This window comes from Anabrus simplex, chromosome 1 (genome assembly GCF_040414725.1).
Source record: "Anabrus simplex isolate iqAnaSimp1 chromosome 1, ASM4041472v1, whole genome shotgun sequence".
NCBI classification, from domain to species: Eukaryota; Metazoa; Arthropoda; class Insecta; order Orthoptera; family Tettigoniidae; genus Anabrus; species Anabrus simplex.
Window position 1 is genome coordinate 109,870,244 of NC_090265.1, and position 16,265 is coordinate 109,886,508.

General features: G+C 38.6%; 1 protein-coding gene across 1 annotated transcript in view; it reads left to right on the plus strand.

Annotated features, from left to right (window-relative positions):
* The window catches only part of LOC136884470 (uncharacterized), a 384,282-nt gene extending 374,043 nt beyond the window's left edge, over positions 1-10,239 (plus strand). The window contains exon 4 of the mRNA XM_067156663.2: positions 9,357-10,239. Within this exon, the coding sequence (XP_067012764.1) occupies positions 9,357-9,488 (132 nt within the window). The 3' untranslated portion in view covers positions 9,489-10,239. The remainder of the gene's footprint in view (positions 1-9,356) is intronic.
* The last annotated feature ends 6,026 nt before the right edge of the window (positions 10,240-16,265 follow it).

The window sequence follows — 16,265 nt, forward strand, 5'->3', positions numbered from 1 at the left end:
AAGGTCTGCAAATTTCATATGAAAAGACAAGTAGGTCTATATTGAAGGTACAAAAACAGGATTTAACAACCATCCTTTAATCTCTAGATATGTGAAAATCTCCCAAACAGATACATTCAAATACCTAGGCGAAATTATACAACCAAACGGATAAATCAGCAAGCAAACAAAGAAATAATTACAAAATTACAAAAAGCATACAAAATTGTCTGGAGCAAATACAACAAAAAATCTATATCCCAAAACGCAAAATTACGACACACAACACAGTTGTCAAACCAGAAGCCCTTTATGCATCATAAACTCTGATAATTGGAGGCAGATCACAAATAAAAATCATCGAAAAACAAGAGAGGAAAATTCTCAGGAAAATTCTAGGACCTAAATACGAAAATGGTAATTGGATGTAAAGGAAATCAGAGGAAATCTATCAAGTAACAGAAAAAATCACAGATTAACATTCTATGGTCACCTGATCGGGATGGATAACAATAGGCTAACAAAGAAAACAATACTAAATCTCCCAGTATCTCTAAAAAATCACAACTGGCTTGCAGAAATAAACAAAGATCTTCCGGAAATTGGTATAAATGAAGAAATCTTAAAAGACAGAAAAAATGTTAGAAATCTCATAAACAAATACAAATTTGCTGATCAACCTAAAAGACAAGCTACAGGATGGACGGAAGAACGCAAAAAGAAGCACAGCGAAGGATAAAGAGATTTTGGGAAGACAAGAAAAAACGTGGTGCTAAATAAGTTCACACGCTCTCCTTAGCTGGGCATAACGAATCAAATAATAATAATAATAATAATAATAATAATAATAATAATAATAATAATAATAATAATAATAATAATAATAAAAATACTGCAATGTTCATTCCGTTGCAACTCTTTTTGCAAGTTGCTTTACGTCGCACCGACAGAAATAGGTCTTATGGCGACGATGGGACAGGAAAGGGCTAGGAGTGGGAAGGAAGCGGCCATGGCCCTAATTAAGGTACAGCCTGGTGCGAAAATGGGAAATCACGAAAAACCATCTTCAGGGCTGCCGACAGTAGGGTTCCAACCTACTATCTCCCGAATACTGGATACTGGCCGCACTTAAGCGACTGCAGCTGTCGAGCTCGGTCAGTTGCAATTTGTGTGTCCTACTACGTGCCCGTATATCCAGGATAGTACTACTAGTGTTTTAGAAATATACATATTCGGAATTCGCGAAATTTAGGAAAATCGGAAAATGATCTCGAACCTCCACCGAAGCAAATTTTAGTATATACTCCCTTGCTATGAGATAGTAACATGCATTGATTGTTACAGTAATCACGAGATACCTCTTGTTGTGGGAACAGCCTCTTGGTCTTTGGAGGACTGTTAATCTAATTGTTGCTTTATGGCCAAGAACCACGTGTATTTACTATGTGTAGAGTATGTTTGATATAACCTGCTAAGCTATGCTATTATATTGTGCTGATGTTTATATTTGTAATTAGTAGTGAGTGAGCTTGGGAATGGTGACAAATAGGAATTCACTTTAAACTTGTCCGATCTAGTGGCTGACCGTTCTGTGTCTTGATCTTCGGATATCAGGGTCCTGGATTCGATTCCCGGCCGTGCCATTGGATTTTAATCTTGAACGGTTAGTTTCCTTAGCTCGGAAAGTAAACTCCATTCACAGAATCTATGAAATTCAGCGAGAAACAAGCCTTCTGCGCAGGTACCGCCATAGCAGGCTGGTCCAATTAATAGCGCGAAAAGAATAGAGCGGAATAGAAAGCATCACGCTGACGCTGATTGGGTGGGAGAGACTGGAGGAATAACGGACGATCGTACTTTACAGATTCTATGATCTGAGTATATTCCTTTAAGTTTCAGCTTTGCAACCATACTTCCCCCGGAACCCAAAAGCTTTGGTTTCCCGGGAGCTGCCCGCCGAGTCATCGGAGGAACTTCGGCGGATCGCTAGCTGGCATCGTTTATGGTTAGAACTAAGGCGGTATCTGATCGCCTTCGAACCTCTAACTTTCGTTCTTGATTAATGAAAACATACTTGGCAAATGCTTTCGCTTCGGTCCGTCTTGCGACGATCCAAGAATTTCACCTCTAACGTCGCAATACGAATGCCCCCGCCTGTCCCTATTAATCATTACCTCGGGTTCCGAAAACCAACAAAATAGAACCGAGGTCCTATTCCATTATTCCATGCACACAGTATTCAGGCGCAGCCGGTCTGCTTTAAGAACTCTAATTTGTTCAAAGTAAACGTGCCGGCCCACCTCGACACTCAATGAAGAGCACCGCGGTAGGATTTCATCGGGGTCCGCCTACGGCGCGCAGGAACCGCACGCGGATAACCACGGCGGCCGCGCGCTTTCGACTCGCCACCACCGGCAGGACGTCCCACGAACCATGCCAGTTAGACACCGACGAGCGATGAACCGACAGCGTGGGACACAAATCCAACTACGAGCTTTTTAACCGCAACAACTTTAATATACGCTATTGGAGCTGGAATTACCGCGGCTGCTGGCACCAGACTTGCCCTCCAATGGATACTCGTTAAAGGATTTAAAGTGTACTCATTCCGATTACGGGGCCTCGGATGAGTCCCGTATCGTTATTTTTCGTCACTACCTCCCCGTGCCGGGAGTGGGTAATTTGCCAGGAGGCCGATTGGATCCTCAATTAAAACCACCCTTCTGGTGGCCATGATCTTTAAGGCGTTAAGTCTTCATAGTATGACTCTGTGGTTTGCCGGTTCGAGTCTCGTTGGTGAAAGAAAAATCACCATCAGAATGCTGGCCGGCAGGATAGGAGAGTTGGTGGTATACCATTTCTAATCACTAGACTGCGTATCAAACCTCTCCGCACCGGGCGAGTTGGCCGTGCGCGTTGAGGCGCGCGGCTGTGAGCTTGCATCCGGGAGATAGTAGGTTCGAATCCCACTATCAGCAGCCCTGAAGATGGTTTTCCGTGGTTTCCCATTTTCACATCAGGCAAATGCTGGGGCTGTACCTTAATCAAGGCCACGGCCGCTTCCTTCCAACTCCTAGGCCTTTCCCATCCCATCGTCGCCATAAGACCTATCTGTGTCGGAGCGACGTAAAGCCCCTAGCAAAAAAAAAAAAAAAAAAAACCTCTCCGCAGTGTTCATGTGCAGTGAAGGCATATGATGCTGTTGGTGGTGATTCATCCGTTGGATGGAGTCATTAAGCCTTGGTGTTATTCGAGAGGAGCTGACTATGTGCCAACACGGAATCTCACCTTCTTCTTACCTCATCGCCACCACCAAAGGTTATGAGGTTGTAGGGAAAAACTGCATAAACTGATGGTAGTACTATGAGGCGAACAAGCTATAGTGTGGTAGTGTGCCATTGCTTTCCTCACTGGATCAGAAAGTGCTATTGCAGCACTACCAGCCCTATGAGTAGCTCTTTTCATAACATACAGACCCACTAGTCGTAATCTGGCTTCCATACTGCCACAGCCATAAAAGAGACTTCAGTGAAAGATACATTTCGCTCTGGCCTGCACCAAATGACAGATAGAAAAATACTGCATCGAACAAAAATTAGCAACAGGCTATACAGTAGGTGTCGGCAATGTCCTGTAACACAACCCAGCACTTAACACACAGTTTCCTATACTCGGCAGACGCAAATGATCTGCCTTACAAGGGCTGCACCGTGCTAGTAATAACCACACGATGTTTTTAGAATTAATGTTATTGGATTTACGTCCCACTAACTACTTTTATGATTTCTGGAGACACCGAGATGCCGGAGCTTAGTCCCGCAGGAGTCCTTGTACGGTGCCAGTAAATTTACCGACACGAGGCTGACCTATTTGAGCACCTCCAAATACCACCGTCCTGAGCCAGGATCGAATCTGCCAAGTTGGGGTCAGAAAGCCAGCTCCTCAACCGTCTGATCCACTCAGCCCGGCACATTTTTTAAAACCTGGAAATGGAATGGAAATCCAACCATTAGAAAACCATTTGTACGATGTCCAAGAGTGCTATTTTAACCCGTATTTGAGTATGGGTGCACTCTTTTCCATCTCTTACATCAGGATTATCATAGTATTTAAATTATTGAACACGTCAAGAATCGAATCTAGGACAACCGGGAGGGTTCTCGTTCGTTGGATTATTTACGTAACGCATCTCTTATGTCGAAATGAGAATTCTCGGCAGTTAATGAGAAAGAACAATGAAGTACTCATAAAACTGATAGAATTAATCTGTCAACATAATTATACGATTGAAGTGACATTCAGCCAGTCAGTAAACAGACACGCGTGCAGGGGGGGGGGGGGGGGGGGGGTGCGCGTACCATGTGCTTCGGTTCCAGTTGATTAGTGATGGTATGCTGGATTGATAAGGTCAACTGGACAACACTGACTCATACAGTTCGGTATCATAACAAGCCCAGAAATTTTCAAGGAGTGGTGTTTGGAAAGCATAGGGCCTACGCACCAACTTGTTAAAATACTGATGAAGCTGGAGACCTGACACTTAATTTATAATCTCAAATCCGATTCTAATATAACACCTATCGTGTCTAGAGGGTTGATTTTATGTGTTAGTATTGCGGTTTTAAAAACAAACAAATAAAGGAAACAACTAAACATACAGAAGTAGGCCTATATATAACTATACGGGACTAATTCTTCAATTTACCATTTGAAATACGATTTTTTAATTAAGGTCTCACTTTCTCCCCAAGGCAAACGTATGGCGACGTAGTTCATTCTTTAACCCTTTCCTGGCCAGTGGGTGATATAATTCCCATTAACTTTTTTCTGCTACTGGGCCCTTGGGTAACCTGATGCCCACATTTGATTTGTGCTGCTATCTGGTGTGGACATCAGAAAATCTAGAAAAGAAATTCTGTTCTGGTATATTTGCAGTTTCTAGGTTGGTGGACGTGTTTGTTCACATGTATGTAGTGTAATGGCTGCTAGGAGCGTGCATTTTTGGGAACTGAAGGGATTTTCTGCACCAGAAAGATCTTAGTAATTCTAAGCTATTTACGTTATCATAAATTATTCTGTAGTGCTTCAGACATAGATTGAGAATATTTTTTTGTCTCAGTATGGGTAAATAAATAGGATTTATGTAAAGGTGAAGCACAGGAACATAAGTTCTTCATCTTCCCATGATTATTCATCTCCAGAATTCTTTTGTCATTTTATTTCATTTTATTATGTTGCTGAGTTCCAGAAATTCCATGAAAAGTAAAATGTAATGTATTAACTTAGTAGCTTGTTTCATAACAAATAAACGAGTTCAGACTACCTTTCCAATATATAATTCGTTTGGCTTTCACTTTGTACACCCCTTATTCTACCTGAAATGATGGTTACAGCTGTATTGTGTAAATTATTTATACTTCTGTATGGTATAAGATGAATGTACATATTCACTTTATATGTCCTGATTTGTGTGTGCTAGCGTTTGGTTCTTGGGAAGTATAGTTCCCACATTTGTGTCACTTAGCCATACTGACAGCCATTGGGATATTATTTTAGTTCCCACATTTTTTTCACAGTTTCAGTGTTTGAAAATTGTTTAAAAATAGCCTTTCATTCTTTGACATTCCATCACTACAAAAACATGTTTAGTTCCCAAAAATTCATTTCAAAATTAATTTGTCCAGGAAAGGGTTAAGATATAACGGTCTAGGGAGTTGGTAATATTCCGTTGACAGTTGTTACGGAGTTAGACAGATTAAAAACCACAAGTAACTTGTAAGTTTTAAACCATCTTAACGTTTAAGAATGATCTTTCCACAGTAGAAGTTTACATAGAAATATAAAAATACCTAGTGCACCGTACGAATTAAATGCACTGTTGTTTATTTTAGTTTAGCCTTCTCCTCTGCTCTTCTTCCCTTCCGCATGGATCGTAAAATTTTGGTATAAAAACTAAGTAAATTTAATTTTTAAAATGCGATCAAATGTAGGCCTACATTACGAAGCGTTTAAAACTTGGTTGGGATAATCTACTTGGTAACTGTTCATAGAGTAAGTGACCGGCTCTCGGACTGCTACTAACATTTCTCTTATTTTTCACTGTATCGAAAGAAGTGTAGAACAAAAAAGTTTCTAAGTTACACGATATTTAAAATTAATTTTCCTGGAAAACCTACCTAAGAGAGATACACTAAGTTTTATGTTTCAGGCTCCCTCTGAAAACCCGCTCCTGGTGAATTATTTTGAAGAACAATAACTTATGCTAAACTAACAATAACCCAGATCCTGCTCGCTCTTATCCTAAACTTAAATACCAAGTGACATAAAAATCCACCTATCTGTTTTCCCTATGATGTTGTAACAGGCAGACAAAAATTAAACTTAACCCTTACAGGGTACAGATCCCTGAACAAGGGGAGTGTGTATGTGAGGATCTTCAAAAGGCAGAAGTATTCAGTCAGCAGTATGTAAAGATTGTTGATTACAAGGATAATGTCCAGATAGAAATGGTAGCTAATGTTAAAGAAGTATTAAAATTTAAATATGATAACAAAGACATTTACAGTAAGATACAAAAGTTGAAAACTAGAACAGCAGCTGGAATTGATAAGATTTCTGGGGATATACTAAAGACAATAGGCTGGAATATAGTACCATAACTGAAGTACTTATTTGATTATTTCTTGCATGAAGAAGCTATACCAAATGAATGGAGAGCTGCTATAGTAGCCCCCATGTATAAAGGAAAGGGTGACAGACAAGGCTGAAAATTACAGGCCAGTAAGTTTGACATGAGCTGCATTCCAGTTTCTTTGAAATCATTTAAGAAAAGGCTAGGAAAACAACAGATAGGGAATCTGCCACCTGGGCGACTGCCCTAAATGCAGATCAGGATTGATTGATTGATTGATTTAGGTTACTTAATACACATCCTAGTTCATGAACTATGGGAAACAGCTGAGTATCCTACTAAGCAGTAAGTGGTCCCAAGACTCAGGACCCCAGCTGCTACTGAATAAGAGTAGGCATCTTGGACATATTCTGAGTCATGGCCCTGCTTGTGCTCTGCCAGCTAGGACTACCCTTCCACTGATGTTTCTTATGACATTAGAGTGAACATTTCACACTGGGACTATGTGTGAATATGGCAACACCCTATTTCACAGAAATTTAACATTCACAAGGCTTAGTCCTATGGGAATGATGGAGTCTCATTTCCATTTGACAGGCCATAATCTCCTTGGAATCAACTCAGAAAATGAAGTGGAATTTGATGGGGATTACAAAAGAAAATAGAACTCGCTAAGTCAGGAAAGATGTGTCTGGAGGTGTTAGGATTATATGATGTTTGAATGAGGAAGGATAACAAGGAAAAGGACATTGTAAGGCTTTCTTAACAGGTGTTTAAACAGGGAGGCCAGAGCATGGGGAGGGATATTCCATTAGGAAAATGATAGCACTCAACATGATTTCTGTTAGGCACGTAAATGGAAATGAGAGTAGAATTGTCTCAGTGTATTGATCATGTGAAGAAGCAGATAAGTATGAAATAAAATTAGTTCTAGCTGATGCAGTAGTGAAGATCATCAACAATGGTAATATAGGGTTAATATTTGATTTCGAACCAAAAACTGGAAATATGAACTGAAGGGAGAATGAAAAGGCTTTTCAAACATCTAAAAATGATAAAAACCTATTTAAAATTGCTTGAACATACCTCTAGTAGATGGCAGGTTTCCTGTGTGGACCAACATTTTCTTCAGCCTAGAAAGCTGGAAGATTCTATTCATCCAGGTGGCAGATTTCCTATCAATTGTTTACCTAGCCTCCTCTTAAATGTTTGCAAAGAACTTGGAAATTTATCACACTTTTCCCTTGATAAATTATTCCAATCCTTTATTTCTTGTCCTATAAATTAATATTTTTCCCAATTTGTCTTCTTGAATTCCTACTTTATCTTCATATTATAATCTTTCCTACTTTTAAAAGCTCCACACAAGCTTATTTGTTTACTTAATGTCATTCCATGCCATTTCTCCACTGACTGCTCAGTTTAACAGTTCGTCTCCTTACTCCCAAGTCTTCACAGCCCTTAGTTTGCAACGTTTTTGTAACAGTCCTCTTTTGTTGGAAATCACTAAGTACAAATCATGCTGCTTTCCTTTGGATTCCAGGAAAACACCACAATTTTTACTTGATAGGAACAGAAATTGGGGAAAGGAATAATTTATCAAGATCTTTGTATGGGTATTTCCTTGTTCTTCACAAAGTCACTTTTGGACTGAAAAATCCTTAGCTACTAACCCTTTGCTTTCAATTAGTAATGCAACCTAATACAGTGCTCTGAGTCAACAATTGTGTCCTCTTCTGGTGTTAAAATGTTGATACCGGGCGAGTTGGCCGTGCGCGTAGAGGCGCGCGGCTGTGAGCTTACATCCGGGAGATAGTAGGTTCGAATCCCACTAACTTGTTAAGGTTAGAATAATTTAACATTCATATGCCTAGAGTTTAAAATACTTCTTGAGCGTAAAATAATTTATTGTTGTTCTTGTTCCCATTCTGGCCATATCCAAGATCTTTGTATGGGTATTTCCTTGTTCTCCATAAAGTCACTTTTGGACTGAAAATTTCTTAGCTACTTACCCTTTGTTGTGGCTTTTGTGTTGGTAACTCTGCCTGTCGTATTTCATATCTTGTCATTTCATAGTTGGCAACATGCTGCTAAATCCCTTGGGTACATCTTTGATAAACACAGGACATGGCAACCAACAGCAGTAGATGCATATTGCTGTATCTCTAAACTGGTTTGTACATATGTGTAAATATGTGCTGTTTATTAATTTATTCATGTGGAATAAATATTTTAAATCCCCTACTGAGTGATGTATTGTGACTGCTCGTGTAGGACATTCTGACACTCCACCTGACTTGAATCAACTTGTATTTGTGCACCTATGGAAATGAACTTTGTTATTAGTGTTCGGTATGTTGATTCATTGGTTGCAACACCCTTCCTTTTCAATTAGTAATGCAACCTAACACAGAGCTCTGAGTCAACAATTGTGCCCTTTTCTGATGTTAAAATAAAAGCAACTTGTGAAGATATATAACTTAGTAGAGTTTTCAACACACTCACCCCGCGGTATTCATAGCAAAGTAGCAGAATAATACCCTTATACAAACATTATTTTCAGATAAGTTATTGGAACTAAATTTAAACAATGGTAAATCAAGGTTGAATGTGTTGGAAAAAGGAGAGGATGGAGCAGGCCTATTATTCAAACTTTTCCATCTTCCTTTCTGTCTGTACAGAATTGATGACTGAATTAAGTACTATGATATACCGGTATTCACCAAGTTGAATTCTTCTGTTACAGGAAGATGCTGAGAGTCGCAAAAATGAATTTGCACGCCTGTTGGAAGAACATGCACAAGTCATCCAACAGTTGAAGAAGATGGAACATGAACCAGGTCCTGGAACAACAGTGGCAGGCCCCACAGAAGCGTGAGCCAGTGGATCACATGTGACCTTAACCAAAGAACTATTTGTCTGGCAGACTATGAAAGAGCAGTCAGCATCTCGAGTGAAAAGAAGCATCATAAAGAAATAATCTCTAAAAAGGAATGTCTGATCTGTTTCAATTATTGTTTTGTTTTTATCTAGTGTTCAACAAGTACTGTACTGTAATCATTTATGAAACTAAAGGGAAATATTGTGATAATTTTTTACTTAATACGTATTTGTTAGTCACTGAATTTCAGGTACCGGTATGTCATTAACCTGACTCAGTCTGTGACTCTTGCGTTCACAGAGATATGATGATGTCAACAGTAATACCAGTAGGCCTACTAAATGAATTAGTGTAAAATATTGCTATGTAGTGCCAAATTATCTGATCAGAGAAAATACTCCAATTCTCTCATAAACATAGCATTTAGTGAGGTTATGATCATGTCGTTCCTAGTTCCCAATCTTCAGAATAATGATAATCTGATTTTAAAATTCAAATGTATTGTGTGTAATGTTTCAGTAAAAATCTAAAAAAAGAAAAAAAGCAGTTCTTGCAGGAGAATATATAAAGAATGTATCTGATGGTACCAATAGAACATTTAGGTAATGAAACTCCCCAATTCTCTCATGCTTATTCTATTGAAAAATATGGTACCAGTAATATTTGCACTTACACACACCTGCACGCACACAAAAAACCATTTTGTTTTTTGTGTAGCAGTCGAAAGAGGTTATAAGAAGGTATACTGGTACTGGGGATTAGAAGTGGGGGGGCAAAAACATATACAGATAACAGAAAGTAGCCGGGTTGAGGGATATAGCAGGTGGGGGGGGGGTTTACACATCGAAACTGAACAAAAAGATACAAAATGGTAAATAATTGTTTTTTTCACCAAGGAAACAATATTAGACACGTATTACAATTAAATAGAAGTAAGGCATGATTATGAAATTAAAAATCATTTAGTATTTCACTACACTGTAAGAAACTAACAGACAATATTAAAGAGACTGCCAGACTGACGAATGCACTCGGCAAGCAGATGAATCATATCTCATTGTCCACAACCTTGGCAAAAAATATACCCCTGTTACCCTTCCTCATAGCATTTGCGAAGTCTCCACTACTTGCTGTGGCGCTATACAAATCGGTTAGCCGCGATGAACGACATTTTGTGCGTATTTTCGATAATAATTTTGTTAATAATTAAAAATTTGCACAAATTGTTTTTTTAATAATTCCTATAACTCCTAGTTTGAGCTGGCTAAAATGGAATAAAATTGTAATGTTTTCTCTACAAAGTGGGGGGGGGCGACTGCCCCCCTCGCCCCCCTTAGTCGCCGCTACTGGGTACTGTAATTATATTTCTAGGAGTGATAAGTGAGTGGGTGTGTGTATCTATCAGTCCAATAAATATAAACAAATATTTATTAGACAAGTCTTCCATACTATGGACAAGAAACAAATCCATCTATACATCTAATAAGCTAAGAAGGCTTATGGATTTGTGGAAGCTAAAGTCTTCCACTGTCCTCAGCAGTAAGTTAACTAGGATGGTGAAGTCAATGACATACCTGTCCAACTTTTTCCCCAAGAATTACCCTGGCAGGTGTTTTTATTTTTATTTTTATAATATGTCATTGCCACCAGTTGCCTCTAAAATTCTATCCAAGGCACTACAAAACAGGACTGAAGGGATAGTAGAAAAAGAACTTGGTGAATACCAGGCAGGATTCCGGAAAGGGAGATCACGCAGTGAGCAAATTTTCAACCTAATCTCCATAATACAACTACGTGCACTCACAGCCAAAAATCTAGTGATTGTATTTGTGGATTTTAAGAAAGCCTATGATTCAGTCGACAGAGCAACCTTGATAAGCACGTTAGAAGAGTTTGGGATAGATAAAAAAACTAGAAACTTAATCAAAGAAACCATCACTGACACTACATCACAGGTTAAGTTTATGGGTATGTTGTCAAAACCATTCAAGATCGAAACAGGTGTCCGACAAGGGGACGGGATGTCACCACTCCTGTTTAATGTTATACTTGAAAAAGTGGTCAGGGAGTGGAGAAAGAGACTGACGGAATTAGGGGTGGAAAATGGAATATCACTGGGAAGATCTGGAGTCAAAATTGACTGTCTAGCATTCGCAGATGATATGGCAATACTGGCAGAAGACACTGAAACAGCCAAGGTACAAATTGAAACACTTCAAGAGACTGCTGTAAAGACGGGACTTCAGATATCCTTCGAAAAGACGGAACTAATGATTCAGGACAAAAAGGATCCGACACAAAATATTGTCACCAAGTATGGAACAATTAAAAGAGTACAGAAGTTTAAATATCTGGGGGAATGGATAACCCCAACAGGACTACCAGGAATAGCATTACAGGAAAGGGCAAGAAAGATGGAAGCGGCATACCAGTTATGTCGAAATGTCTACAATAAAAAATCAGTTTCATTCACTGCAAAAATCAGACATTACAACACTGTCATCAAACCAGAAAGTCTATATGCGATCGAATGTATTCCACTGAACAGGAAGGGCTTACTAGAAAACATTGAAAAGATAGAAAGGAAGATCTTGAGGAAGATACTAGGGCCCAGGAAAGTGGGTCAAGAATTTAGACTGCGACCAAATGAGGAACTATACAAAAGGACCGAAAAAATTACAACATCCTTCAAGAAGAGAAGACTCTGCTTCTACGGACACATTAAAAGAATGCCACCAGAGAGAACAGCCAAGCGAATTCTGGAATACATGGAGAACAGGAAGACATAAACTAGCTGGCTTAAAGGGGTCAAGGAGGATATCGAGGAAAATAATATATCATAGCAGGTAGTATACAACAGACAGGAATACAGAAAAATCATCAACAAAATTAAGGGATTCCAAGATCAAAGTAGCAAAAAACGGACCGGCAACAACTGGTCACGAGAACGTAAAGAAGCCCACTCCGAAAGGATGAAGAAGTACTGGGCCGATCGAAAGAGGAAGAACCGTAAATGAATGATGCTTAACGTGGTCCATTGTAGACCCATTCGAAAACAAGAAGAAGAATATAGAATGAATGAATTGTAGAGCCATTCATTTTCAAGACGAGTTTGTCTCATATCTATATTCCTAACTGCCTGACAGTGAGCCTAACCCACATTCTCCTCAGTGATCCAACTGCTTTCTTTACAAAATTGACTACACAGAACCCAGATTATAGAGTGCAGTACTTCAATAAAAAAAATTTAAATTGTATGTGTTATCATACAGTACTCTAATTTGCTTCTATGGAAGTTAATTATATAACAGAATGTCGAACAGGCATGGTTGTTTGAAAATACATTTTAAAGTATTTATTTAACACTTTCAGTAGTCAGATAATGAGAAAGTTAACTGTCTCTTAAATATTTTGAACGTCACTCAGGTATAGGCCAACCATTCGATTGTTCATTGAGCATTCTAACAAACTGCATATGGAACCAGAAATTTGTCACAGTTATAAAAGTTATAACCCATAACTGAAAAGAATTTGCTTAATACTGAAATTAAATTTGTAAAAAATATTGCTTAACAGAATTCCAACAGCATTGGCATTCCTAAACCAGTGACATACACATATTATCCTATTGAAGAATAGGATATATAGGGTAAAAGAATTCTTCTAACATTTTTGTTGTAGACAAATCTTTCTTGCTGTATTTAACAAGTAGACCCTATCAGTATTTTCACTAATAAATTATTACTGATTGTTAAAGTTTATGGTTTCACACAAGCAAACTCTTTATTTTGATATACTATAACTGTTCTAATAGGCCAATCATTTAAGATTCATTTGTAGTAAGATCATATAAGGCATTCCAGAAGAGAAAGGCATACTTGCCAAATGTAGGTCTAGAGATATTGATGTTCAAAGTTTGTGTGTCCTTAAATGAGATAAACCTGCCAAGCACATCTTTAAAATAATCATTCTCTGTAATCCAAAATATGAACACATTTATTGAATTATTATTCATACATTACATTATTAAGGCAGCAATTTTAATACCATACTTTAGAGCAAACAAAGGCATAGAATGAAAATTGAGTAATGGGAAGTAATAATTTCATGGTTGTTTCAACACAGCACAGTATCTTCAGCCGACCTGACTAGGAATCGAACCCGTGACTCCTCTATGTAGGCACCAAACAAGTGTGACTGTATGTTAAAAGCTTTAGCACCACAAGAAATTAACAAAAATCACCGACCGAATTGGGTTTTGAACCTGGAGCTCACTTGGATATACACACAGCTCAAGTGCTATTTTTTAATTCGAATTACCTAATGTTTTAGCTGTAGGAAATGCCCCCCGCCGAATAGGATTCGAACCTGGAGCTTACTTGAATTCAGAACTAAAGAGCTTAAGTGTATAAGAGAAAAATCGATGGAAAGATTTTTCTTTCTCCCCTGTCTCCACGGTAAGTGCGGACTGTTAGTACGGAGTGAGATTGCTGCTAAAGTCAAATCGTGACAGGAAATGCATTTCAGCAAAATATTGACTGCATGAGCAAGATGATTATTCTTGGAAGTACTTGCTGAGACATGAATAAACAAGTCCATTGTTCTAGCATTTAGCTTATTATGCATATATCAGCAAAAATGTTACTGCACGTGCAAGCTCATAAGACTTAGAAGTATTTGCTGAGACATGAAATACCAAGTTCATTGTACCTGAGGGTACTATGTAGTATTTTTAATATTTTGGGAGATGAATGGCAACTTGTATTCCAGGTAGATTACCACCCATGTTATCCCCTACCACTTCTACGTAATATCCACTTTTAAATCATTTTCCTGAAAGAAAAACACCTGACTATATTAGATTTTTACCTTTCCCTGAGAGCTGGGTGAGAGGGGCGTCCCCCACTTGCCTCTGGGCATAGGCGCTCTTAAATTTTGAAGATACCTGACACCCTATTGCCCTGCAATCAAAAATACTCTTGCTTGTTCTGGGAACAGAAGCACTAATAGTTCATTATATAATCTTCTTCAGCATGTTCTTCAAAGTTAATCACTGCTACATTCTAGTTTTGTTTGGTGAGTATATTATCTAGAAACATCTTGTTGTGAGGTGGCACATAAATGAGTAGAGCTTTGAGGTCATTCGTTTTTCTCGCCAGTGAGTTTTATAGCAGTGGCATGCATATTTGGCAGAACCATCTGGGAGAGGTCAAAGGCTGACTGATTTTATAACCTGGATCTTTCTGCTGCTGGAATTCAATAGTGATTTACCAGTTCATCAGTATAGGTAGTCTTGATGACATAGCCATGTTTGTATTGACTGTAGCGGACAAAGACTCTGCAGTCCTTAAATTTTATCACATTTGCTTTTCTCTTTGATATGGATATCTGCAGGACACCATAGTCAAGGAACATATTCCTATCCATTTGAATGCTTTATTGGTTCTACTGCACCAAAAAAGTGTGATATAGTGCTCCTTGGAGTATATTTCCACATCTCTTATTTTCTTTTCATTGTGGCCAAAATGTGAGTCACATGGTAGGTAGGAATGACAGGGCACCATAAGATAATGATCTATGTCATTAATTATTTCTTCGTGGATTTTACTAAGGCATGTTAGAACCATGTTCATGTTATTATTTTGGCCCCCACAGCAGTCGCTGAACATTATCAATAATGTTGCCATTGATGCTTTCACGGCCCATACCTGTAGACATGATATTGTATAGGCTTTTGGGCTTATGCTGTGTCGAGAAAATAAGGTGAAATTCTTTACGTTTTGCAGAGAACTGTGCTCTGCGTCATCAGAAGAAAATCTCGACTGTCCATGAGAAAGGCTTCTTAAACAATGAGCTTTGAATTTAGATATTATAAGAGAAGTGGAAGTGGTACATTCATTCATCACCAGATGGCTCTCTGGGCACGGTACAGCGCTAGCGTTCGAAGCTGACGGAACCATCAGAATCAGTCTAAGAGGGTCACATAATATGTGTACATATGACATTGATAGGTGTATGACATTGACAGGTGTATGACATTGACACAAGCCTGGAATGAAACGTCTGGCGATGAGGAACGTACAAATTTGGAAAACACCGAGACGAAATAACAATAATGAAGGGACAGGGAAGGGAACTACCTACATAAATCATTAATGTCTACCAACCAGGTATTACTTAGTTGATAGCTATTGTCCCTGTTGAAATTGTGAGGATTTATACGTGTACCATATTGTCACAAATCATAGTATATTGGATGTGGCATAATGCTTTCTTGGCTTGTTCTTAATCCAGCCCCTCTTCACATCAGTACTGGTTATGAGCTTGGAAACATGGGTGTTGTGTGTATTATAATCACCCAAGTCCCAGAAATGATTGGACGGATGTTGTATTTTGTCCATCTTAAAGCGACAAAGCACCCGCAAGTACACGAATAACCTACAACGCAACATGTTCCTTTTAATTTTTGCTGGCATGTTTTTCCTTTTTTGAAATTTCCTCTAATAACTACATAATGTATGCCAGACTGATTGTCATAATAGACTAATTAAATGTTTACAAATTGGGTACGTAACAACTCACTACAAGTATACTGGTGTGTTTGGTTCATTACAATTCTGGTGCTGACTGGCTATGTGATCAGCTGTTGTTTGGAGAAGCGCCAGTGGCATACTTGCCTTTCTCTTTCAGAGCAATGTGAATGTTATGAATCTGTCACAGGGTGAATACACCAGCTTGTTTTAAATTATTTTCTTCATGAAATGTTTACTGATC